General features: G+C 36.8%; 1 protein-coding gene across 3 annotated transcripts; it reads left to right on the top strand.

Moving 5' to 3' along the window:
• Window positions 1-8: 8 nt before the first annotated feature.
• On the top strand, window positions 9-25,865 carry CDC7 (cell division cycle 7). Of its 3 annotated transcripts, none has more exons than XM_032247868.1 (13): window positions 9-131; window positions 828-1,005; window positions 8,090-8,173; window positions 8,483-8,618; window positions 12,127-12,220; window positions 12,311-12,453; window positions 13,636-13,885; window positions 14,519-14,614; window positions 15,412-15,590; window positions 16,393-16,475; window positions 19,987-20,136; window positions 23,829-24,389; window positions 24,705-25,865. In XM_032247868.1, exons 2-12 carry the CDS (start codon window positions 891-893, stop codon window positions 24,224-24,226), a joined length of 1,728 nt encoding a protein of 575 aa, XP_032103759.1. In that variant the 5' UTR covers window positions 9-131; window positions 828-890; the 3' UTR covers window positions 24,227-24,389; window positions 24,705-25,865. The 3 variants fall into 3 exon arrangements, with proteins under 3 accessions (XP_032103759.1, XP_032103761.1, XP_032103760.1); XM_032247870.1 differs by having other exon boundaries at window positions 49-131; window positions 862-1,005; window positions 24,705-25,863; XM_032247869.1 differs by lacking the exon at window positions 9-131 and adding an exon at window positions 514-728 and having other exon boundaries at window positions 24,705-25,863.
• Window positions 25,866-27,722: the final 1,857 nt, after the last annotated feature.

Genomic DNA, 27,722 nt, shown 5'->3' on the forward strand with positions numbered 1-27,722 from the left:
ATGCGCATGTGCAACCAGAGCGGCGGCGGGAAGTGCTGCGCAGGCGCATCCGATCGACTCGGTAGGTGGGGAGCTCTTGGAGACGGCGACCCAGGCATCTGGGGGCCACAGAAGTCGTACTCCCTTAAACTGTGAGTTTCCGACGGTTTGTTCCATGTCGCGGGATTCTGAGGGATTAGGAGCGAATTCTGGATAGTGACTTCGGTTTTCTCGCCGTGCAGTTCCGTTCCTCGATCCCCTTGGGATCCCTCTGACCTGCGGCGGGAAAGTCGCGCGCCTGCGTACTAAGCATCCTATTAGGTCTCGGGCCCGAGGGTAGCCGGTCCTTCCCGGCGGCGCTCGCGACCAGGGCTGGCAGGAGGATTCCCATTCATTCCACCTTCCCCCCACTCCGCCCGGCACTCGTGGCCCAGGGCCGTATCAGTTCTCCGTCAACTTGCGTGGGGCGTTGGACGAGCCTCCTGGCGCTCCCTGTCAGTGGCGAAACGGTTTCCTCCCTCAGTCCATTTCCTGACTTCAAACCGCCTCCGGCGCTCGGCCCCTCCCCCACGCGGTCCCGCAACTACGCCGGACTCGCCGCCCCCACCGCGCGTGCTGCTGCGTGGGTGCCCCGACCGGGAAATTCTCCCTGCAGCCCCCTGCCGGTGTTTCTGGGAGGTGAAAGTAAAGCACATGGAATTCCTTAGAAATGGAAACAGTATGCCCTACTGTGGAGGTTTGAACACAAGGTGCGTTTAAAAATGTTTGCCCCTTTGAGGGCAGTGGTATGTTTTTAGTGCGTGGTTTAGCGAGTGATCTAAACTTCTCCAGTGTTCTAATTTTCACAGCTGCTTTGCTTCCCCTGTGGATGTAATCCCTTAGCCGGCATTTTGCATCCCTTTTGTCTTGTGATGGAGGCGTCTTTGGGGATTCAGATGGATGAGCCTATGGCTTTTTCTCCCCAGCGTGACCTGTTTCAGGCTGACGGCTCTTTAACAAAAAACGAGCCGAATTTTAAACTTTCAGGTATGTGTTTAATTCTAATGATGTGCAGTTGCAAAGATTTTTCAGGCAACAGTTATGTGTTTTCAATTGCTCTCAAAAAATAAGTGGATTGAATCTTAAAAGTGAGTTGTATATTTCCGTAGGACAGTGTTACAGAGCTTCGTATGATCTAGATTTTAGGACTGAATTGCAATTTGGAGGACTGTTATGCAACCTGTTTTACGGAGTTGCTATGGTCTCAATATTGGTAACTAAGAACGCAGAAGTTTGTTGATGCCCAAATGAAATTTCTCTTCTGTACCTGTGTTCTTATCTTTACTCACCGTATTGCGTTAAACTTAAATTTGGAAATTGACATTGGAGATCATCACTTAAGTATTTAAAAGCAGAACTCACTGACCAAAAAAATGTGAAATGTTTGTAGCAATAATAAAGCACCATATCCAACTGTACAGCATGAAATGTTGTTTAACCATAACCCAGACCTTGGGGTGAAGAGGACAGGGTCAAGCAGTGCCTGCTCTTTTACACTCACATGTGTATCTTCATTTCTGCTCTGGCACAGGACCTGTGACATAGTAGGCATTTATTAATAATAAATGTTTGTTAAATAGAGGAGATAGAAGAGTTCCAGTTAACTGTATTTTTTTTCCTGAAAAAGTAGCCAGATCATCGTTTCCATCTTTGTCTTAAGTGGATTTTGTGCTTGTCCAAAAGATACTTATTTTGACCTTTTGTCCATATGTTCTTTATAGCCCCACCCTAGAAAAACGTGACATCACATACTTTTTGCTTTGATGGAAGTCAGTTATCCCAGTTACCTAAACTTGAAACTTTAATCTTCAGCTGATGCTTTTTACTTGTTCCCCGTATTGTTACCAACTTTATTTCTTTTTAATAGGTATGGCATTGTGTCTTCTTTCCATTCCCATTTTTAGCATGTCAATTCATTTCCTTACATTTTGTTCTTGATTTACAATAGTTTCTCACCTACACCGCCTGCTTACACTTTTCCATCCTCCAGTTCATCTTGTACACTGGTGCTAGAATAATCCTAAAATGCCACTTGCATCTAGTTTCATGGATTCTGTTCCTCTTCCTTTACATTTTTTCAGCAGTTAGCTGTTTTTAGTTCATCTTTCCCTTACTAGTCATTGGACACATAGCACAGTAACACAGTCGTTATAGTATTCTTTTTCTATTGCTTAGGACTCTGCATTTTGTCTCTCCTGTAAGCCCCTTGGCGGCAGGATCTCCTCTGGTTTCTGAAATACGTTGTGACTTCAACAGAGTATCTGAATGGATGACTCTGACTTGGTTCTAGCATCATGTTCAGGAGAATGCCACTGTTCTAATATTCTGAAAATCTGCTGGAAAATAAAGAATGGGGTGAATTTTATTCCAGATTTCAGACGTTTTGTAGTGTTTATGTAACAACATTAAACATTATAAATAATACCTATGATAAATTATAAAACATGCTAACACATTACTCTTATGTTTCTTTTTTTAAATATGATCCTTAATAACAACTAAAGTTATATAAGCATAACTTCAAAAAGGAGTAGAGTTGATGAGGTCCAGGCACATAACAGTCTTGTGATCTAATTGGGAAAGTAAATCAGATTAGATCATGAGACAGGTATATGCCTGCACCTCAAAGGCTTTACTCCTTATGAAGTTATATATTTGATTAGATTTTTTACATATCTTTGCATTCCCAGAGCTTAGCCGTGTTCAGCACATAGTAGGTGCTTGAAAGTATTCGAACGAATGATTTAATGTAAGGATATAAAGTAAAATACCTAGTGTAATGGATGAACAGCATGTCTCTTTATTTTGAGAAATTTGTCAGATTTTTGTAACATTTTTCTGATAAACGTGATTATTGAAATTTTTGAAGGAAAGAAAGCCAAAATAAAATCTTTTCCCGTTATTGAAATACTGCCACTGTTGACATTTTGGTATATTCGTTTAGACTTCCTACGCTTACATAGCTACATTTTTTAGAAACTACATTGCTATCTTGTTTTTGTGTGTGTGTGTGTTGTTTGTTTTTTTTTTCCAAAAGAGAGCTGGAATATGGGATCTTATTTCTGATTTCCATTTTTTGTTTAATATGTATCTTGAATATTGCTCATGTAGTAAATGCTACAACTGGATTTAAGGTCCATTGCATATTATAATATATTTTAATCAGCTTTTATTGTTGATCCTGTAGATTCCTTCCTTTTCTTTTTTTTTGAGACATGGTCGGTCTCTCTCTCTCTCTCACCCAGGCTGGAGTACAGTGGTGCAATTACTGCTCACTGCGGCCTTCATTCCTTTTCTCAAGCAATCCTTCCCCCTCAGCCTCCTGAGTAGTTTGGATTACAGGTGTGTGCGGCCACAGCCAGCTAATTTAAAAAATTTTTTATAGTGACAGGATCTTGCTGTGTTGCCCAGGCTAGTCTCAAATTCCTGGCCTCAAGCAATCTTCCCATTTTAGCCTCCCAAAACACTGGGATTACAGGTGTGAGCCACCATGCCTGGCCAGTAAGCTTTTATTTTATTTTTTTAAGTATCTACTATATGCCAGGTTTTAATAAGTGAGAAAGATCTGTTCAGTGAAAGAATGATGTGTAAACTGTATATTGAATGCCTCCTCCATACTGGTGAACTCTACGGAAGGAAGGCTTGCTTCATTCTGTATGTTACAATGATGCCATTAGCCCATGCTTCTAAAATGGGCTCTCAGTACCCATTAAGCATAGGATGTCAATACCAAGCATGGGCTAAAGGGTCTTTGTTTGCCTGAGACAAATCTAGTTAATGACTACTGTCACAATATAATTATTATTCGTGCCTTCTTTTCACTCAAGAGTGTCCCAGTTTGGACTTACATAATATATTATCCCCTAGTTACAGGAGGTTTAAACCAGACAGTACCTGAAGCCCCAAAATAACCATGACTATATACCTAGAGTGTCAGTTTTATTCCATGATAAGATACTGAAAACATTTCATTTATGTGATGAATATTTATTGTGTGTTATATACAGATACTTTTCTAGGTGCCTAGGGATAAATTAAAACATAAAACAGAAACTAGCATCCTCAATCTAGTAGACAGAGATAGACAGTAAACAAAAGAAATAAATATTATGTTCAAAAGTGATTAGTGTTACATAGAAAATGCAAAAGGCAAAGGGAGATAGGAAGTATTGGGGAAGAAGATTGTAACTTTAGTAAGTATAGTTGGTCAGATCCTTCTGTAACATTTGATCTAAGACTTCAAAGTGGTGAGGAGTGAGCTGTGCAGATATTTGGGGAAGAGCATTCCAAACAGAGGAAACAGCAAGTACAAAGGCCCTGAGATGGGAGTGTGCCTAGCATTCAAAAATAGCAAGGAGGTCACTGTGGCTAGAATGGGGAAGGTAATTGGAGTGAAGTCAGAGAGAGATGTAAAGACGTGTTCTAATGGAGTGAGATGTGAAATCATCAGAGGTTTTGAGCGAAATGGTGACATGGTAACTTAGCTTTAACAGAATAACATCTAGACTGGGTTTAATTTTTGTACTTATTGAAAGAGCTATTTTATACCTAATTAGGCAAATAATTGTATATTTCTGGTACATACATAAAAAAGAAAATATTTCAGGTGTCTCTTCAGAATTACTTTTTTTACTTAGATGCATCAATATTCTGTTTTTCCCTCACAGTGTTGTTCTATATACATTAGTGTGATGCAGAATTTCTTGAAGAATCCAATAAAAAATAGAAAACCATCATTGTTAATGGACTTTTTTTTTTTTTTTTGTATTTTTAGTAGAAACGGGGTTTCACGGTATTAGCCAGACCTCAGGTTATCTGCCCACCTTGTGTTAATGGATTTTTAACAAGAGCTCAATTTTTGGAGCTCGCCTGCATGTTACTGCTTCACCATCTCTACTGCTCCTCCCTACAACCATTTGGCTCTTAGGGGTTAAAAGAATGCTTCTCTGATTTTCTTTAAGTTACTGACGCCTATTCTTTGAGTTCTGATGCTGGCTGACAACAGTTGTTAAGATGCATTTCAATTCCAGAGTTGTTAAAATTGTATCTTAGAGTCAAAGAAAGGTAGTATCAAATTGAACATGTGCCCATTCATGGTAGTTTTCCTGTGACTTTATGGAACTTGAAGCTCCTTGGAATTGACTCTCATTAAGAAAGGTTGTAATTGACTATGGCGATGTCATAATGACTGCTAGAAAGCCAACATTTCTCTCAGGTCTTGGTTTTAGTTGTAGGGTGAAGTAGTGTAATAATTGATAGTGAGATAGCTGATACTTTGTCTTCATTCTGTTGTGACTTCTGAACTTTTGCTCTTTTTGCTCCAGCTATCTCTGGATGCCCATAATAACTATAATAAGTCATTTATTCAACAAATATGCCAGGCACTGTTCTGACTAGGAGTTGAATATAAATTGCAGTGATTTATACAAACAGGGAACCTGTACTGATGGAGCTTATATTTTAGTGGGAGGAGTCAGACAGTGAACAAATAAATAAACAGGATAATGTTATAGTAGATAAGTACTCTGAAGGCAGTAGGACAATGGAAGGAATGCTAATTTAAGTAGGATGTCAGAGGAAGCTGTGACAATCGAGGTAGTTCATTAAGTTATAAGGGAAAAGCATTTCAGAGGGCCTAATAAGAAGAGAAGCCCTACAGAAATAACGATAACCACAACAATAAGTTACCGTTGTCATTTATTTAATAAGTATTGTGTGCCAGGTATTGTATTAAAAGCTTTACTTTTATATATCATTTAATCCTTACAGTATCTCAGTAGCATGGCTATTATTACTACTCCTTTTCTATAGATGGGAAAGCAGATTCACAGAGATAAGCTGTGTGTTCAAGGAAAGTCATACTAGCTGGTAAATAATGGAGCCAGGATTCTAATTTAGGCCCCCATCTCTAAAGTAGTACACATAATTGCTATTTATGTTGCCTCTTGCATTGAAATCCATTTCTCCAGTCCACATATGAAATACATGGGAAGGTGAGGATGATTTAAATAAGTTCTTCCCATTTCCTTAGACCAGTTGATATAGTGAAAAGAACACAGGAGTAGATCTGCCTGGCCCCTTATTCTCCAGCGCTTAATGTTTCTCCTCCCCTTCACATCTGTTCTTCACTTGTCATTTTTCTCCTTAAAAATTTTCTATAGCTTTCATTTGCATTCCTTGCTCTTCTCTTCCTCAGCCACATTCTATTTCTTTTATTTATTTATTATTATTATTACTATTTTTGATACGGGTTTTGCTCTTCTATCACCCAGGCTGGAGTAAAGTGGCATGATCATATTTTAGTAATCTCAAACTCCTGGGTTCAAGGTGTCCTTCTGCCTCAGTCGCAGTAGCTGAGACTACAAGCATGTATTACAAAGCCCAGCTAATTTTTTTTTTTTTTTTTTTTTTAAGAGATGGGTCTCAAAACACCTGGCCTCAAGCAGTCTTCTTCATTTGGTCTCCTAAAGTGCTGGGATTAGAGGCCTGAGCCACCACGCCAGGCCACACCGTATGTCATTGTTTCTCAGCCCTCTCCTCCACCCTAATCATCTAAGCCTTTTTTTTTTTTTCCTTTTTCCCTGTCTTTCCAGACACAGTTTATTTTTTCTAAAATGTTTTCTTCCACTTTCACAACTTGGTTAATAGTTCAGAACAAAACTTAGCTGTCAACTGAAGCCTTCCTAGCACCTTCAGAAATCCTCCCCAACCTAATAGTTTATGCATTCTTTTATTACAGGTATCACCTTGTATTAAGAGTGAACATTTCCTCTACTGGACTAATGGCTGCACCAAATTTATTAGTTTTTTTAATATGCCCATTGGTGAGCATTTTTAAAAACAGTGTTTATTTAAATGAATGATTTCTGGCCAGGTGTGGTGGCTCACGCCTGTAATCCCAGCTCTTTGGAGCCTGAGGTGGGCCCATCACTTGAGGTCGGGAGTTTGAGACCAGCCTGGCCAACATGGTGAAACCCTGTCTCTACTAAAAATAGAAAAATTAGCCGGGTGTGGTGGCACACGCCTGTAATTCCAGCTGCTCACGAGGCTGAGAATCTCTTGAACCTGGGAGGCAGCGGTTACAGTGAGTGGAGATTACGTCACTGCATTCCAGCCTGGGTGACAGAGCAAGACTGTCTCAAAAAAATAAAACTAGAAAATATATATAATAAAAATAAAAGAATGAGTTCTGCAGACATCAGCAACACCTCTGGGAAAGTGAGCAAGTGATTTAACCTCCTTGAATTGAGTTTCCTTATCTGAAAAATCAGGATAATAATTCCTGTTCCGCCAAGTTCACAGTACTATTGGGAAGATCTGTAAAGATAATGCTTGTGCAAGTGCTTTGAAAATGTCTTAAACCTACGCTATGTAGGGCTAATAAAGCCTAGGTACTGTAATAAAATCTGAAGACTCTTGGGTAGTTCTCTTCTGTATCCCGTAGTTTACTGGGTCTTTATTATTGCCTCTCTTGTTTTAACCATGTACATTTTTATAAATAACTGATATTTATTTAAAAGTAGGAATTTATCTGCAGTCAAGGATAAAGGATACTACTGGTAATTGGGAAAAATTTAAAAAAAATTTTTTTTTATATGTTTGAGAGCTTTAATAGGCCTTCTCTCTGAAAATACGGTGTGAATATTCAAAACATAAAATTTTACCAAGCTTTTAAGATTTTGTGTCTTTACGGGAAATAGTTTTCAAGAGCATCACATTGTGTCCTTGGCATGCCATCTAGTGATCACAACACAAATTGTTTAGTTATTTAAAAAATTTAGCTGCTTTTTCATGTTGTAATTTATATAGTAACAATGTATTAGTATATAATTTCAGTATAGTAGAAGTTTGGTGTATTTAATTCTGGGATTATTCTTTTTGTTTATTAGTTCAAGAGATGTGTGTGTGAGTTATAGCAACTTGATAGGGTTTTAATCTTATCACAATTTTATTAAAACTTATTTATAATTATTCATGTTTTAGAATTTATTTTATTGAGTTTTTTAAATTTTAAGAAACTATAAAATATACTGTCATTGATTAAAACTTTAAATTTTTGTTTCCTTGAAAGGTGTTAAAAAAGATATCGAGAAGCTTTATGAAGCTGTACCACAGCTTAGTAATGTGTTTAAGATTAAGGACAAAATTGGAGAAGGTAATATACTTTACTATTTTTACAAGGTATTTTTCCCTCCTATTTTCCTTTTGTAATCTTAGTTTTCATTACTATTTCTTATTAAAAATATATAACACTTTTTAGATTATTAAGACCACGGTTTTATTACTAATTATGATAACAACTTTTTCAACCTCAAAGAAAGAATAAATAATAAACATTTACAGTAAAATGAAGTCCTGTTTTAATCTATTATGCCACTGAAACAGTTTTTACAATCTATCTTAGAATTGTTTCATTAACATTTTTAAAAACCAGATATTGAAAATCTAATAAATCGTTTTACAGGCACTTTCAGCTCTGTTTATTTGGCCACAGCACAGTTACAAGTAGGACCTGAAGAGAAAATTGCTCTAAAACACTTGATTCCAACAAGTCATCCTATAAGAATTGCAGCTGAACTTCAGTGCCTAACAGTGGCTGGGTAGGCAATTTAAACATTTTAATTGAACTTGTATATAATTTATAAGATTTTAAAATAGATACTTAGCAGGAATGATGAAATTATATGTGAATTAAATACATTTTTCAGTCAAGTGTTTGCAATTTGCTAGCACTTTCCTTCTAACCTCACAATGGTTAAATTTATAGTACTTCTTTTAGATTGGATTTCCCTTGAGGCTCAGCTTGATTTCCTGTCTTTTATCCCTGCTTTTTTTTTTTTTTTTTTTTTTTGGAGACGGAGTTTCACTCACGTTACCCAGGCTGGAGTGCAATGGCGCGATCTTGGCTCACCGAAACCTCCACCTCCTGGGTTCAGGCAATTCTCCTGCCTCAGCCTCCTGAGTAGCTGGGATTACAGGCACGCTCCACCATGCCCAGCTAATTTTTTGTATTTTTAGTAGAGACGGGGTTTCACCATGTTGACCAGGATGGTCTCGATCTCTTGACCTCGTGATCCACCCGCCTTGGCCTCCCAAAGTGCTGGAATCACAGGCTTGAGCCACCGCACCCGGCCTATCCCTGCTTTTTGTAACCCTCCTGCCAAATCATAAACCTTGGCTTTCATGGTTTACATTATTTTGTAAATGTAGGTAACTCATATTTCACATTTCCCTAGCTATTGACAATCTCATCTAATATTTTATTTAGAATAACAGAATCATCTGATATGGTTTCTCTCTGCTAGGTCATTTCTGTCAACATATGGACATGATCTAGTATCTCATCCTCCTAAACTGCCCTCCTTCTTCCACATGCTCCATCATTTCTTTGCTCCCCTTTACAGCCAGACTTCTCAAAAATTATTTACATACATTGTTTTCATTCCACACCTCCCTTTCACTACATACTCATTGTGGCTGCTCTCCTCTATATTAAACTGGAAACTTAGAGAGTCAACTATTACTCTAAGCACCATTTAACACAATTGACTTGAAACCTTGTCTTGACTTTGGTACTGCCACACCCTTCTTGCTTTCTTCTTCCCTCATTTGGCCTTTCATTTTCAGTGTCTGCCAGCTCTTCCACTTCTACCTGACCCCTAAATGTTGGAGTTCCTCATGCTTGCTCTTGGGTTTCTCTGTATTTGCTTTAGTGTCCTGCATTTCCACAGGGTATAAAGTAGTGATTCCCAAAAGTATATAGTTAATCTCAGACCTTTTATCTTAACTACAGATTTGTATATATCCACCTGCCTATTTAACATTTCCACTTGGTGCCTGATAAATATCTCAAACCTAATATGCTAAAACTAAACCTTAACATGCCAAAAAAAAAAAAAAACAAACAAACAAACCCCACCACAGCAAATATTTTATCTACCCATCTTTGCAAGTGGCCCAGTCTACACACTTGTTCAGGCCAGAAACCTAGAAATCATCTTCATTTTCTCTGTTTCTCTCCTAAACCACATTAATCACTAAGTCCTAGCCGTTTTGCCTCTAAAATATATCTAGAAGTTCATCCATGGCTTTCTATTTTCTCTGCCACTACCTCAGCTGAAGCGTAGACTACTACTGTAGCCTGCTTCTTCTTTCTCCCCTTAATTCTGTCTTCACACAGCAGCCAGAATGATCTTCAAAATATAAAATACATATGTATATAACTTAAATTGGGTCATTAATTCCACCACTTAAAATCTTTCAATGGTGTTTCATTGTGTAGTTTGAAAAAAAATTCAACCTTCTTATGCCCATCTTCCCACCTCCCTCACTGTGTTCCATTTCTCTAGTTTCTCAGATTTGTTTCAATAGCTTTCTTACCTCAGGGCCATTGCCCAGACTGTTTCCTCATCTGGGAAGAGTTCTCCCTGTCTTTGCCTGCTGACCTTCATCTTTTGATCTGAGCAAGAGTGAAACTAGGCGCAGTAGCTCATGCTTGTAATCCCAGCACTTTGGAAGGATTATTTGAAGCTAAGAGTTTGAGACCTGCCTAGGCAACATAAGAAGATCCCATCTGTACAAAAAACTTAAAAGTTAGCCAGGCATGCTGGCACACAGCTGTAGTCCCAGCTAGTTGGGAGGCTGAGGTAGGAGGATCACTTGCACACAGGAGTTCGAGGCTGCAGTGACCTGTGATCACACTACTGCACACTCCCCCCCCTGGTCAACAAAATGAGACCTTGTCTCTAAGGAGGAAAAAAAAAAAGAGTAGCACTGCTTGAAAGATGTGTTCTCTGAATTAAGTTAGATTCTCCTATTTTTTTGTTGTTTTCACAGTGTCTTTTGATTTCTTTCAAAGCCCTTACCATAATCTGTCATTATAAATTACCTTGTTATTATCTGTATTGTCACTAGATAGTAAACTCCATGAGGCCAAAAACTGTGTAAATTTTATTCACCATTGCATCACTAATGTCTATAATCCCTAACAGCAAGTAACAGTGCCCACTCAATATTGAATGAATAAATAAACCTGTTTGTTTCACCTTCTGCATATTATAGAAGACAAGAAAATGAAATGGCCTCTGTAAAGAATGCTTGCATACGTTCTTATACCCTAAATGTGATCAATCCTTTTTCCATACTTTAACTGTCTCCCTCTACCACTTTTTCTTTCTCTGTGCTTCAAAAAAGTACACGCTAAAAATGCCTTCCTCTGATCTGACAATGCAGTCAGGCAAATTGCCTTTAGGCTCACCTTCCACTGTGTTACATTTTTCTTCTGTTATGTTTCTTCATTTCCACTTAAATTACTCTCTGAAAAATTACCAGTTAATTACTCTTTGCCAAACTAAAAACCTTACCTCAGTTGTTATTCTCTTTGACTTCCATGTTGATAACTCTTCCTTCAAAATTCCTTTCTTATTTTGCTCTCTAACTTGTCTTCTTCCAAGCTTAGTTTTCTTTTCTTTCTGTTAATTTTCATATCTCTAGGTATCACTTCTCTTCAGATACTCTCACTTCTCTTCTCACTTAAGGTTTGTCCTTTATCTAGGTATCTCTATCAAAATGATGAGGTCCAATTTTAGATGCTTCTTTTACTGGTTTCTCTATTTATTTTGTTGATATCTCTATTTTCTTACTCGGTTCAAAATCATGGAAATCACCTTTGTCCTATTTTCCTCTTTTATGAAGCAGTGTAGCATAGTGATTAAGAGCATATATCAGGAGCAAAATGCCCGAGTTCAAATCCTGGCTCTATTAGTTTAGTGACCTTTATTTATTTATTACTGTTACCATCTTATCTGCTGAGTCTTATTAATTTGTTCTTATTCATCTTTTCCCTTTTTTCTCACTCTGCTACTTCCCCAGTTAAAACTATAATTACCTCATTTGAATTATTATAGTAACCTAGAAACTGGTGCTATTTTTGTTTTAAAAGAAAACTTTAACACAGGAACACAAGTCACTTGTGTTTATATTACATGATGATGATTTTAAGTCAGTTTTTTACCAATATGTATGCATTGCTAAAATTATATTGTTTAGGCATATGTTTCAGTTCCTCTGACCTTTTCTCTAAAAGTTCATTGTGCCTTTTTCCACTAGGGGGCAAGATAATGTCATGGGAGTTAAATACTGCTTTAGGAAGAATGATCATGTCGTTATTGCTATGCCATATCTGGAGCATGAGTCGTTTTTGGTAGGTTTTAATATTTCTTGAATTTTTATTAGCTAAATATTTAATTGAAGACAGTATTTATAATTCATTTCATTCACAACTTTATTTTAGGACATTTTGAATTCTCTTTCCTTTCAAGAAGTACGGGAATATATGTTTAATCTGTTCAAGGCTTTGAAGCGCATTCATCAGTTTGGTATTGTTCACCGTGATGTTAAGCCCAGCAATTTTTTATATAATAGGCGCTTGAAAAAGTAAGTATGAAGAGTTGCCAGAAAATATTTACCCTATTTCTCTTTTTTTAAAAAAAAGTTATTGTCTATTTTAAGGTACTGAACATGATGTTAGTAAAAAAGTATAAAGGTTACTATTGTGAAGCAAATATTTATGTTATCCATTTTGATTTTGTTTTTATGGCAACAGCAGCTAAAATTTACTTATTTAGCATGAATTCCATATACAGTACAGTTTTATTACCTGTAGTCTTCAGAGTGTGCATTAGGTCTAGATTTATTTATCCTACATACCTGCTACTTTGTATCCTCTGACCTATATCTCTTAGACTTAATGTAAAATACTATAACAGCCATACACATTATTTCTGTTTCAAAGTTTCATTGTGATGGGGAAGGGAAATGTGGTGAAGAAGATAATTGGAATTGTATTCGTGGAACAAGATACATTATTAGAGGTACCATGGTTCAGGGGAAATAGCACTGAATTAAGAGACTTAGAAAGAGTCTAGTAATTTTTGACCTTAGGCAAGTCCCTTATCTCTCTCTGGACTTCATTTTTCTTTTCTAGTAAGTGAGGGGATTGGACCACATGATAGCCAATTTCCTGTTTTAACACAAAGGTTTTATTTTTATGTATACTGTTTAATGCTGATTATAATTATAGAGAAATTATAAGCTGAAAATAACAAATACCTCTGTTTATGTAATGGTTCATATTGAATGGAGTAAGATTATAACTTCTTTCTTGGGCTATTATACTCCTGACTTTTTAATTTTCTTTAATAGAATCAGATTTTAAAACCATGATTTTAATTTTTTTAAACTTGCTTAACTAGAAATTATCCATTATGATGCCATCTCTGCCACCATCAGAACAAAGGATTGTGTTTGTGTTATGTATTCCTCTTCTGCCTTATTAACACAGACCACTGGAAAAAGAAAATTTGATTGATTGTGGGATAAATCTTAATTTTAAATCCTTGTTAGCTATTAAATTCTTACTTTGTCTGGAAAACTTAATTTTTTTCTTTTTTCCAGATGCTATAAATTCCTCCCCCCAAAAAACAACAGAATGCTGTAAATTCCTAATTGATTCCAGCCAAAAATTACAGTTTTTATAAGGATGGCTTGAGAGTATTACAATGTTACTAAGCTTTAATTGTTAACAGATAAGTAAAAATGCTTAATTTTGTCTCTTAGGTACGCCTTGGTAGACTTTGGTTTGGCCCAAGGAACCCATGATACGAAAATAGAACTTCTCAAATTTGTCCAGTCTGAAGCTCAGCAGGAAAGGTGTTCACAAAACAAACCCCACGTAATAACGGGAAACAAGATTCCATTGAGTGGTCCTGTACCTAAGGAGCTGGATCAGCAGTCCACCACAAAAGCTTCTGTTAAAAGACCCTACACAAATGCACAAACTCAGATTAAACAAGGAAAAGATGGAAAGGTTCTCTTTTATTTCTTAAATACTGACACTGTTTTAGAAATGTACTCCTTCAACCACCAGAGGGAGATACAATACTAGGATACTACTTGTAATTTAAAACACTTTTTTTTTATATATTTGTTATATGTATTGATTAAATTTTCACTAAGATTTGTACTGAATCATTTTGCTTACTATTTTTAAACTAAAATTTACTTTGTCAGCGTATAATATCTGACATTAACTATTATGAAACTATATTTTATGACAAAAATGGAAAATATTACATTTTCCCTGCATGTTAAAAAGTTCATATTAATTATCCTTTTTAAAAGAAAGGATTAGTTATAAGGGAGAAATTCTGAAGTGTCTATCTCCATTTTAGCTGCACAGCAAAATGTAACATCCATGCAGGTGGTTTTTGAATTTTTTTTAGTTATATATATTTGTGGACTATGATAACATTGTATGGGTGTTGAGTTCTGTCTAGACTATTTTCTCCTTTCACAGAAGTGGTTTGGTGCCTGAGAATGACTTGGATGCAGCTGTTTTTGTTTCATCTCATTTAACTCTTTCAAAACTATGGCAGAGTACAGCTGGCAGAAAGTGTTACAGATATAATCCTTATTTTCCTTGTTTTTGTTGGTATTGTAGGAGGGATCTGTAGGCCTTTCTGTCCAGCGCTCTGTTTTTGGAGAAAGAAATTTCAATATACACAGCTCCATTTCACATGAGAGCCCTGCAGTGAAAGTAAGTAATGTAGCTTAATAGTGCAATGGTCAGTCAGTCATACACTGAAGAGAATTTTAGGTAATAACTAGATTAACATTTATTATCAGAAATTTTTTAAAGTAGAGTTTGGCTTTGGCAGAAGGTATTGCTGCTGTGAGCATTTAGTCAAAACTTGTTTTCTCCCGTTTTTTTCTGAACTTTTCTGGTGGAATTTTTCCTCATTTTTGGTTAGCTATTACTGCTCTTTCTCTAGAGGAACATTTAGAACATTAAGGGCTTTTCTGTCATTGCTAGAGTGTGAGCTCCCTACATCTAGCTAACTCTTCTGACACATAGTTGTTAGTGTAAAGATGTTTGTAAAGTTAACAAAATTGTCAACAATGTAGATGATTTCAGATTGACTTATGATGTCTGTGATAGCTAGACAGCATGAACAACAAATTAAAACTGTGATTTTAGCCAATGTACTTGTGCAGTTTACAGTTCTGAAATGGAGTTAGACACTAGAACATAACTGTTTTATATTTTCGCAATATATCAGGAAAAGTTCTAATAAAGTAAGTATAAGTAAAATGCTGGCCAAGCTAGGACTAATTAGTAAATTTTAATGTAAGGCGACTTTACAGAAAAAACCCAGGAAGAACTTAAACATTTTAATAGACAACTGTTTAATAGACAGCTGTTTTATTTGCAGTCTAGTAGCCATTCAGCAGTTTTTAAAGTTATGCTTCCGCTATTGCTTTTTGCCATACTAGCATTTTAGGCCATCATGTTAAATGTCATAAAAATAGAAAAATAAGACTTTTCTTTTACAGCTCATGAAGCAGTCAAAGACTGTGGATGTACTGTCTAGAAAGTTAGCAACAAAAAAGAAGGCCATTTCTACAAAAGTTATGAATAGCGGTGTGATAAGGAAAACTGCCAGTTCTTGCCCAGCTAGCCTGACCTGTGACTGCTATGCAACAGATAAAGTTTGTAGTATTTGCCTTTCAAGGTAATGTGTTTTGATGGTGTCATAAAATCACCAGCATGCTGCCAGACAAGATTATAAATTGCACTGATTTGCGCGGATAATTGATTTAGTGAGTGCAGGAGATCAACACATATCAGTGAACTACGGTGGGCCTCGATGCAGAACAGTAGTATCTTGAAGAGCAAATGTTAAACAGTTTTCATATATTATTCATTTAATATGGATATACTCTGGAAAGCACATTTGCTCTTATATACAGATAACTGGGAGGGAGTGGCTTTTTTAGAAGCTTAGAATCACACATTTTGCTCGCTGATGTCATCTTTCCTGTTTTCTCTCTTTATTCTCACTTATGTGGGGTAACCAGAACCAAACAGTAGAGCTCCTCTCTTACGCCCACCCCCATCTCTTTGACTCATAAATTTCTCCCTTTCCTTCAAGACTTGGCTTTCCTAAAGCCTTTCCTGATTAACTCAAATATATATCTGTGATCAGTTACCCCAAATAGAAATGAATTTTTATACCTGTGAATTGCTGTTGAGTTCTATTTTTCTATTATGGCTCTTATTATCTACTGATACTTTATATTCTTGGAAGTTACTTTAAAACCTTTCTGGAATAAGTCTGGGGAATTAGTAGAGGGGGTAAAAAAACAGTAGAAGCAAAACCTGGAATTTTTATCACACTAGATTATCACTTTATAGTAATACTTATTATATAGTTATCAAGGCAAAATATCTCTGAACTAAATTGATGAATGTTATTTTTTAGACTTAAATAGTTCAACTTTAACATAACTAGAGAAATCTTATTTCATCATAAGGCGTCAGCAGGTTGCCCCTAGGGCAGGTACACCAGGATTCAGAGCACCAGAGGTCTTGACAAAGTGCCCCAATCAAACTACAGGTATGTTGTACTGGAAATACAGAACCCAATTAAAATGGATTGTCCCGGTTGTATTTTATTTTATGATCTCTGTCTATTTATGAGTAATATTTGATCTCTTCTGCTTTTAATTAAGTTACGTAAGCAGTTCTAGCAGTGTGGCATCCCTATTTTTGAACTAATGTCATTTTTTATGAAGGTTTTTAATCCCAATTTTGCCTGTTTTTTAAGTTTTTTCCATAGATTACATTTCACGTATTTATTTACAAGATGATCTTACCATCTTATAAATAAATATGCGAAATGTGTAATCTATGGAATTTTATTGACATCACCTTTGTGGGGGAAAAGTTATGTTTAATAGTTTTTGCCAGCCAAAGACTTAAAGCATTTTATTTGCTTGCTTAATACCACAAAGTTTCCTGTGATGTAGGTACAATTGTGTTTGATTAAAATTTTTGTTATTACATAAACAATGTAATATCAATTAGGTTTTGAAAAAGAAAAAAGTGTTCCACAATCTACAAATTATCATGGAGCTGGAATCCAGGAAACATCTTGAATGAATAGATGAATCCTGCTATTCACTTGAGTTCTGGGCTTTGAAGAAATGCATTCATTCATTGTATGTCTGTTCTTACTTGCCAATGATAAAATAAACAAACAAATGAGATCATCTGTGCACACACTAGTCAAGACACACCGTCAGATGATTACAAAGTAACTTGTTGAGTATGGTAATAAAACTTATACAGGGTATTCAAGGAGTATCTAAATCCTAACCCAAACAGATTATAGAAGGAAATTCATGAAAGAAATGACCACTTAGAATGTAAATTGGGCTGGGAAGTTAGCATAGAGGCATGAGCCAAGGAACTCAAGAAGCAGCATACAGGAAACTAAAAAAGTTTAATTTTGGCTGGGTGCAGTTTCTCACGCTGTAATCCCAGCACTTTTGGAGGCTGAGATGGGCGGATCACTGAGGCCAGGAGTTTGAGACTATCCTGGCCAACGTGGTGAAACCCCTTCTCTACTAAAAATACAAAAATTAGCCAGGTATGAGTGGTGCACACCTGTAATCCCAGCTACTTGGGAGGCTGAGGCAGAAGAATCGCTTGAACCCAGGAGGCAGAGGTTGTGGTGAGCTGAGATCCCACTCATTGCACTCCAGCCTGGACAACAAAAGTGAAACTTCATCTCATCTCAAAGAGAGAGAAAGGAAAAGAAAGGAAGGCAGGCAAGTGATACAGTAGCCAAAGGAATAGAGAGCATATAACCTGGGGATACTAGGAGGTCAACAATTAGAAGAGACGTCCCTTAAAAGAAAAAAAAAAGGAACTTTTTAACAAGAAGTTGAGCTGGTCATGATCTTTAACTGCCAGAAGTCAGAAGATTAAACTTCCTATAGTGGGAATGTAAATTAGCACAACCACTATGGAAAACAGTTTGGATTTCCTCAGAAAACTAAAAAATAGAGCTACTGCATGATCCATCAATCCCATTGCTGGGTATATACCCAAAAGAAAGGATATCAATGTACCAAAGAGGTATCTGCACTCCCATGTTTGTTGTAGCCCTGTTCATAATAGCCAAAATTTAAAAGTGACTTAAGTGTCCACCAGCAGATAAATGGATAAAGAAAATGTACTTACACACAATGGAGTACTATTCAGCCATGAAAAAGAAGATCTTGTCATTTGTAACAACATGCATGGAACTAGAGATCATTATGTTAAGTGAAATATGCCAGGCACCAAAAGGCAAGCATTGCATTTTCTCACTTATTTGTGGGATCTAAAAATTGAAACAGTTAAACCCATAGAGAGAGGAAAGATGGTTACCAGAGGCTGAGAAGGGTAGTGGGAGGGTGTGGGGGATGTGGGGATGGCTAATGGGTACAAAAACTAGTTATAAAAAAATGGCCGGGCGCGGTGGCTCACACCTGTAATCCCAGCACTTTGGGAGGCCGAGACGAGTGGATCACGAGGTCAAGAGATCGAGACCATCCTAGTCAACATGGTGAAACCCCGTCTCTACTAAAACTACAAAATATTAGCTGGGCATGGTGGCGCGTGCCTGTAATCCCAGCTACTCAGGAGGCTGAGGCAGGAGAATTGCCTGAACCCAGGAGGCGGAGGTTGCGGTGAGCCGAGATCACGCCATTGCACTCCAGCCTGGGTAACAAGAGCGAAACTCTGTCTCAAAAAAAATAAATAAATAAAAAAGAATAACCCAGCACTTTGGGAGACCAAGGCAGGTGGATTGCTTGAGCTCAGGAGCTTGAGACCAGTCTGGGCAACATGGTAGACCCCTGTTTCTACCAAAAATACAAAAAAGTAGCTGTACACTCGTGGTCCCAGCTACTCAGGAGGCTGAAGTGGGAGGATCACTTGAGCCTGGGAGATGGAGGTTGCAGTGAGCTGAGAGATCACACCACCACACTCTAGCCTGGGCAACAGAGCCAGACCTCATCTCAAAAAAAAGAAAAAAAAAAAAAAGGATGAATAAGACGTAGTATTCAATAGCACAACAGGGGGACTACAGTCAATTATAATTTAATTGTACATTTTTAAATAACTAAAAGAGCACTTTGGGAAGCCAAGGCAGGCAGATCACTTGAGCCCAGGAGCTTGAGACCAGCCTGGCCAACATGGCAAAACCCTGTCTCTACTAAAACTGCCAAAAGAAAAAACAAATTAGCTGGTCACGGTGACACGTGCCTGTAATCTCAGCTACTCAAGAGGCTGAAGCACGAGAATTGCTTGAACCTGGGAGGCAGAGGTTGCAGTGAGCTGAGATGGCTCCACTGCACTCTAGCCTGGGCGACAGAATGAGACCCTGTCTCAAAAAAAAAAAAAAGAAGATAATTGAATTGTTTGTAATACAAAGGATACATGCTTGATGGAATGGATACCCTATTTTCAGGATGTGATTATTACACATTGCATGCCTGTATCAAAACATCTCATATGCCTCATCAATATATACATCTACTCTGTACTCACAAAAATTAAGGTCTTCACAACCGCACAAAAATATAATTTTTTAAAAGTTTCTAGAGCAGTAGTTAGTGCTAGTGTCAGCTGAAGAAGAGCTTCTAAGTTCATTACTTTTCACTAAAATGAAAGCACTTTGACCGGTATGGTATGTAATACTTGAGGACCATCCAGATTTTTTCCACACAGCTATTTTTGGATTCCTTTTGATCTTATAAAATGTGCATTTACTTAGTGTTTCCTAATGACTAAATATCCTTTTAAATGTACCAAATGTTGCTCTAGAAGGAAACATTATATTTTGCAGTGAGGATTCTTAATCCTGGTTGTACATTAAAATCACCTGAGGAACTTTTTTAAAACATTGAACTACTTCAGAACTGTGCAATCAAAATCTCTGGGTCTGAGCATCTGAATGTTTTAAGGCTCCCAAGGTGATTCTAATGCATAGTAAATGTTCAGGACTATTGATTTAGATAATAAAATTATATATTTGAAATTTCAAATTTATTTTTAAAATTTATCTTCTATTACAGCAATCGACATGTGGTCTGCAGGTGTCATATTTCTTTCTTTGCTTAGTGGACGATATCCATTTTATAAAGCAAGTGATGATTTAACGGCTTTGGCCCAAATTATGACAATTCGGGGATCCAGAGAAACTATCCAAGCTGCTAAAACTTTTGGTAAGCAGTTTTGTGTTACAGAACAAAACAAATGCCTTTGATTATCTCCTACAAATTGCTTAATAAATTATTGTGAAACTCTCTTTACAAATAAACATTTAGTCTTGATAAAGTTCTAATATTAAGTAGAAAATTCTTCAGTTGCTTAAAAATAAATTTATCATCACTTCTCCTCTATACATATAATCACTTAATCTTTTTAAACACAAAGTAATACACTATTGCAATATTTAAAGTTTGCCTTTGTAATCTTAAAAGAATAAGGAGTAAAATCTTAACTCCTTTTAGTTATGGTTTCACTTTCATTACATAAATATCTTTAATAATATGTTTTATTGTATTTTAAGCATCAGATGCACTACGTCTTGGTACTTAGAGTGTCCTTGCCTTAAATGATCATAGGCTATACTAACAAGTAAACAGTTAATTATTAATACAGTGTAATAAGGACTGGGGAAGAGAGTAGAAATGTATGTTGTCAGGTTGTATGGGTTTAGGGTAGCAGAGAAGCAAAATGCATAGAAGGTCTCAACTGATGGAATATTATTGTAAGCATATATTGGACATGGATGTCAACCCAGCCATACAAGTTCTTCAAGACTGGGAGATGCAGTGTACTTCAGAGGGCATGTGAGAATTATCTCAGCCTTGCTCTGGCCAACATCCTGAACTCAAATGCCCATTTAATGTTTATTTTCCAAGCTCAATTATAGTTAATACTTTCACAAGGAAGAAGTATGATTGAGTCAGCTTACTACCACACAATATGGAACACCTCAGGGGACAAAGTTTCCGCCAGCCTACCTCCAGAGTAGCTGGGTTGCCTTGTGCTCAGCCCCAGGATCATTGTGTCTTAACTGGGGTTGCATGTCAGAATTATCTGCGAATCTTTAAGAAATACATATGCCTGCTCACTCTACCCATTCTTGGAAAACATGATTCAGAAAAGTAAGATACTTAGGAAGGCTCCAGTCTTGTTAGTTTGAAAAAAACAAGTGATTTTGACTAAGAAACTACTGGTGTTTTAAGAACCACTGCAAAAATTGCTACCTTTGCTTAGGCACCAGTGCTATGGTCTAATATACGAGAAAAACTTAGTGGTGGTTGTGAAGAAAGCCTCATGTTAATAGAGGCTTGCCAAAATATGCTTCTACAGCAAAGTCAGTCCACAGTTTTTAACTATCTTGTACCTATTGTAGGACATACAAGGGAAAAGTAACCATGAATGGAAAGCAAGATTGATATCTTAGAAATGGTATTCTTACATAATAATAATCATAACAAGTTTGTTTATTCTCAACTGAGAAAACTTTCATCTACTATTAACTAACTTTGTGAGACGTTTAGGAACATAAAGGCTATTAGCCAACACCAAAATATTTTACTGAAGAGCTTGAATCTCTCCCATTTGGTAATCCAAGTTATAATCAGGGCCAGCAATGGAAGTACAACATCTGACACAAAAATACTCAGATCAAGTACCATGACAGCAAGCAAGAGCTTTTAGAGATTTATCATTGTAATACTTGTTCTCATATGTTAAAAAAAAAAAAAAAATAGGCCTGGGTGCGGTGGCTCACGCCTGTAATACCGGCACTTTGGTAGGCCGAGGTGGATGGATCATGAGGTCAGGAAATTGAGACCATCCTGGTCAACATGGTGAAACCCATCTCTACTAAAAATATAAAAATTTGCTGGGCATGGTGGCACGCATTTGTGGTCTCAGCTACTTAGGAGGCTGAGTCGGGAGAATCGCTTGAACCCAGGAGGCAGAGGTTGCAATGAGTTGAGATCGCGCCACTACACTCCAGCCTAGTGACAAAGTGAGACTTCATCTCAAATAAATAATGCCATAGCACTTGTCTCAGTTCTATTAGTATGACATCTGTAGTTATTTTAGTCAGATCTTACTATAACTTTGGACTGAGTATAAAAGCCTCAAAATTTCAACAAACACCACTGTGTTCCCCTTTGTAACCTAACGAAATGACTTGGCTGAGAATAGCAGTGAGAGCACCTTTACTTCTCTTACCTGTAACCTACTCCACTGTCCTCAGCCCTTAGACCTGGCTCCATTGTGGGTTGTCATTAAGTACATAGCGAATTGTGTTGAATAAATTAAAAAGTCTTGAGCTGAAACAAATTCCTGACACATAGTAGTCTGTAGCAAAATATGTTCACTGATTGTGTTAGTTTTATTTTTCCTGAATATTTTAAATGAACCCTCTTTTTGGTCATACAAAAAAATCATATTGTGTAACTTGGTGACATGCTATAACATGTACTACTAATTATTTTATGACTTCAGAACAAGCTAATAAAGGAATACAACTATATGAGTATTCCCCTCTGGCTATAATTTTCTAAAGAGAATAGGAATGATAGAATCAATTTAAAAGTAGAAAAGGATTGGCATATTGTGTCCTCAACATTTTGTTTTTGGTAATTTGTTTCTTCTGTTTTCTCCCTTTTCCCCTTTTGTTTCCTTCCCCCCTGCCCTTTTTTTTCTTGGCTTAATACCCCAATCCAATAGTTAGTTCAGAAAATGTAAAGGTAATAATGATTTTGTTGACAATCAGCATTCCCAGAAAGGCATCTAAGTTGTGGTACTTATTGTTTAGTACATTTAGTACATTTCTGCTTAATAAGGCAGAAATTATTTTGCAAGGCAAAAATAATACATGATTGCCATTTGTGTGATTAACTTATGTTTGTACATCTGATAATAAACACATCAGGAAGTTATTTCAAAAACATATTTTTAAAAACTGATATTGTTTATTTGTTCATTCAGAAACATTTACTGGGGCTTTATGTGTGCCAGGTACTGTTGCAAGTCTGATTTCACAGAGCTTAAATTCTAGTGAGGAAGAAAACACAAATAAGTACTATGAGAAATGAGTGGTACTGAGAAAGATAAAAGGAAAAAGGTAGTGAAGAGGCTCATTTAGGATAGGTTGGTCAAGAACAGCATCTCTAAGGATGTGTCATTTGAACAGAGTTGTTGAAATGAATAATGCCTTTTTATCCAGTCCAACAGACATTAACTGAGCATGTAATATGTACCAGGCATAAGCTGGGTTTTGGGAGTTCAAAGATAAATAAGACAGTTCCTATCTTCAAAGAGCTCACAATGTAGTACATGGACAGACATATATAGGATAGCAAAAGTAATAATGGAATTCCTTCCAAGATATGAAGGAAGCTGAAACTGGTCAACTTTCTCTGAGGGTGTCAGGCCTCAGAGGTGATTCTTGAACTGAGTGGTGATGTCAGTGAGAGTGTCCTGGGCACACACAAGGCATGCAGGGCATCATAGGCAAAGACAGGAGTCATGTAGTCAAAGGCATAGAAGCCTGGAAAGGAAGTAGAGTGGGGCTGTGGGAGCTGCAGCTAGTTAAAGATTATAGAGAATGATAAGTTGAGGCTGGAGAAACTAGCAGAGTCAAGTGAGTACCTGGCATAGCTCTTAAATCACTGCTTTCTACTTACTGTCTCCCACTTTATCTCCCACTATGCAATTCAAATATAGTGAATTGCAACTTAAATATAGCATGTGGTACTCTTGTCTCACACTGTGTGTGTGTGTCCATAAAGCATATATTCGGACTTTCATGTTCCTCATGAGAGAGGCTTCTGATATATTTAAATAATAAAACGGTTTTTCTGTTGTTTTCTTCTTTTGCTTTTAGGCAAATCAGTATTATGTAGCAAAGAAGTTCCAGCACAAGACTTGAGAAAACTCTGTGAGAGACTCAGGGGTATGGATTCTAACACTCCCAAGTTAACAAGTGATGCACTACAAGGGCCTGCTTCTCATCAACCAACTTTTTCAGAGAAGACTGACCGTAAAGCTTCTCACCTCACACAGACACCTCCAGGACAATACTCAGGGAGTTCATTTAAAAAGGGGGATAATAATAGCTGTGGGCATTGTTTTGATGAGTATACTACCAGTTTAGAAGGCTGGAATGATGTACCTGATGAAGCTTACGATCTGCTTGATAAACTTCTAGATCTAAATCCAGCTTCAAGAATAACAGCAGAAGAAGCTTTGTTGCATCCATTTTTTAAAGATATAAGCTTGTGATGATGGGTCTTCAATTAAAGCTGACTGTTAAGGGGTAGAATAACAAAGAATACTTTGTAATAGCCATAAGTTCTTGTTTAGAGACCACAGCAGGATGAATAATTATTTTAACATTTTAGTGTTTTGGTGGCCCATTCTAAAATAGAGATTAAGATTACTTAAAATGAGGCCGGGCGCGGTGGCTCAAGCCTGTAATCCCAGCACTTTGGGAGGCCGAGGCGGGTGGATCACGAGGTCAAGAGATCGAGACCATCCTGGTCAACATGGTGAAACCCCGTCTCTACTAAAAATACAAAAAATCAGCTGGGCATGGTGGCGCGTGCCTGTAATCCCAGCTACTCAGGAGGCTGAGGCAGGAGAATTGCCTGAACCCAGGAGGCGGAGGTTGCAGTGAGCCGAGATCGCGCCATTGCACACCAGCCTGGGTAACAAGAGAAATCCGCCCCCTCAAAAAAAAAAAAAAAAAAATTTACTTAAAATGCCTGGGATAGTTCTTGGGACTAACATGATCTTCGAGTTAAACCCACCTAAGTAGATTTTAGGTGGGTTCCTATTAGATCACATTTTTAGTTTCCCTAGTTACCTTTCACTGACATATGCAGAAAAAGTAGCAGTTTTAGTTTTAATTAATTAAAATTAATGGATGTGATGAGGATTAAATGAATCAAAAGACAATTTGTAGGTTGTTTTAGAGTTATGAGCTATGTATACTTTGGGAAAACTCAACCTGGTGCTGGTGCTCTAATAATTTTATAAGTAAAGAAAATAATTTCCTTTTCTAGAGGTACATTTTATGCCTTTTATGAACACTAAAACAAGGAGGAAATGTTGGTCATGGGACAAAATATCACTTAAAGTTGAATTTATCCGTTTTTAAAACATTTTATGAAAGCATTTTAGTGTGAATTGCCATTTTTTCTTAATGGCTTCTCTTGATTTTTCTTCTTCTCTGCCCCTACCTAAAACATTCTCCTCAGAAACTATATGGTGCTGACCACAAAGTTTCTGGATGTTTTATTAAATATTGCATGTGTTTACAGTTGGGAATGTAAAATAATACATACACTGGTTGATAAGGGAAGCTGCAGGACCAAGGTGAAGATTGATAGTCCAGATGCTTTTCTTTTTTGAATTATATGTTTTTTCACACCATCTTGGATATAACTAGGTAGGTGCTGAAAGGAAAAGTGAATAGAGAGTTGATAATATTGTTGGAGATTTTTTCCTCTGCCTAGAGCCATCCAGATCTCTATATCCTGTTTTGACTAAGTCTTAGGTGGGTTGGGAAGAGAGATAATGAAATAGGCAAAGTAGAAAAGGACCCAAGATAGAGGTTTATATTCAGAAATGATATGTATCAGTGACAGCGTATCAAACTTCCTATGAGAAAAAGTCTGGTGGGTGGGTCAGCTGACATATTTCCTATTTAGTAGTCATAGAATATAGATACAGTTTAGAGACATATATTCATTTTGTTATTTTGAGAACTGATAGGTCAGTATATGTACCTAACCTATTTGGTAAATATAGGATATATCTATATAAACCATAACCATTCATCTGTTCTTATGCCATAATCCTTTTTTAAAAATTGAATGCTCTTGAATTTGTATATTTAATAAAGTTATCCTTTTATATTTTTTAATGTCAGACTACTTATTTGAAAAATGGTAGCACTTTTTTTTAATTGACCACTGGGAATATTTTTTTCTTTATGGGTGAATGATGATATTTCTTCAGCAATTGGTGAGCTGGTAGTATGTTAATAAAACAGTCAGGTTAACATATACTCAGAAATTAAGAGGAAGAAAAACTTACCAAAGGGTAGATAGGGAGACATTCTCTAACAAAGTTTATTCAGAGCTGTTGTTTTAACTTTCCATTAATGGCACAGAACTTGGTTGATATTCAGGGGGAAGTAAAGGGGAGCTAGTATTTTTAAAGATTAGTGTTACAAATTAGTTATCAGGGATTTTCAGTCCCACTGAAGAATATTGCCTCAATTTTGGACAAATATTCCCAATGTGCTAAATCAGAATTAGCAGGGAGCTTCTATTTGCATACTCTCAGGTTTTTAAGCCTTCTGAAGACCATTTTATACTGGGAAATGTCTCTAAAAGATTTGAATTAGGCAAAATAGTCATTTCTAGGGATAGACTAAGAAGGTAACTAGATAATGCCCTTTCCTCTTACAGAAGTTTCCAGAATATTCAGCTATTTTTCATTGTCAGTTTTTAAAATTCCTAGTGCCCAGACTCGATAAAACTGTTAAGCGTATTTTCATTTAATAAGCCTTAGACATTTAGAACTATTAATATAACAAGCTACAAGTATTGGTTTTTTAAAGAGGCTGAGCTCTCTAGCATTTTTAATGAAACTTTTCCTTATAAGGATATGATTATAGTTGTCTTAATGACCTAAATAAAAATGTGGCTCAATAATGGTTATTCCAGAGAATTAATCATAGTTTATTTCAAGATTTGAACAAAAGTCATTAAGTAAAACATTAATATCTTACTGTTTCTGGCATCAGCATTTTAGGGACAAAACAGTGTTACAGATGTCAGAATATTGATTGCATAAAATCTTGAAACCCACAAAACTCGTAGACTCAAGTCTTAGTAATTTTCTGTTGTTTATGTAATTTCAGCCCTGCACGTCACTGAAAAGTTATTTATCTTAAGAAACTGGCCAAATTTGGCGGGTAGTGCCGTCTGCCAGTATCTGCAGATGTATTGTTTCCTCCTACATTTGTTGCATGTTGTCTGTGGTCTTTAAAGAACACTGTCTAACACCAGGCAGAAATATCAACTCTCTGTTCAGATTTTTTCCTATATTCATAGAACTGATGTTGCTGTTTCCTAATTTTGTCAAAGTATGTGTCTGAACTGTCTTCCTTTCTTGAAAGGTAGATATTATCAAACATCCAGATAAGTAATCAGAAGTAGTTAATACTGTGTCAAGTTACAGCACAATTTTCAACAAAGTAACCACAAAGGTCGGTGCTAAGGCAAGTATTTAGTAAACTGATGTTTTAGATATCTAAAGTAAAAAGGCATGATCTTAGGAAAGCGATTACAAATTGAAAGAGAAAATTATAAAACAAGTTTGGAAAACAGTAATTCTAACAGTTCAAGAGTTTAATCTGACCTGATTTTTTTTCTCTGTAGAAGACAACTAAAAGGACACAATTGTTCTTGATCTCTATTTTGAGTGCTTTAAAAAACTTAATATATGGAAGAGTTCAAAATGGGCAAAATAAAAACTTACTTGGAAAGCATACGCATGGCTTTTATAAAGCAAGAACAATGACTAGAAAACAGATGTAAATGGTTTCGAATTTCTTTGTTTTTTTTTTTTTTTTTGAGACAGAGTTTCACTCATGTTACCCAGGCTGGAGTGCAATGGCGCGATTTCGGCTCACCGCAACCTCCGCCTCCTGGGTTCAGGCAATTCTCCTGCCTCAGCCTCCTGAGTAGCTGGGATTACAGGCATG

This window comes from Sapajus apella, unplaced genomic scaffold (assembly GCF_009761245.1).
Source record: "Sapajus apella isolate SASKATOON/1434 unplaced genomic scaffold, GSC_monkey_1.0 scaffold64, whole genome shotgun sequence".
NCBI classification, from domain to species: domain Eukaryota; kingdom Metazoa; phylum Chordata; class Mammalia; order Primates; family Cebidae; genus Sapajus; species Sapajus apella.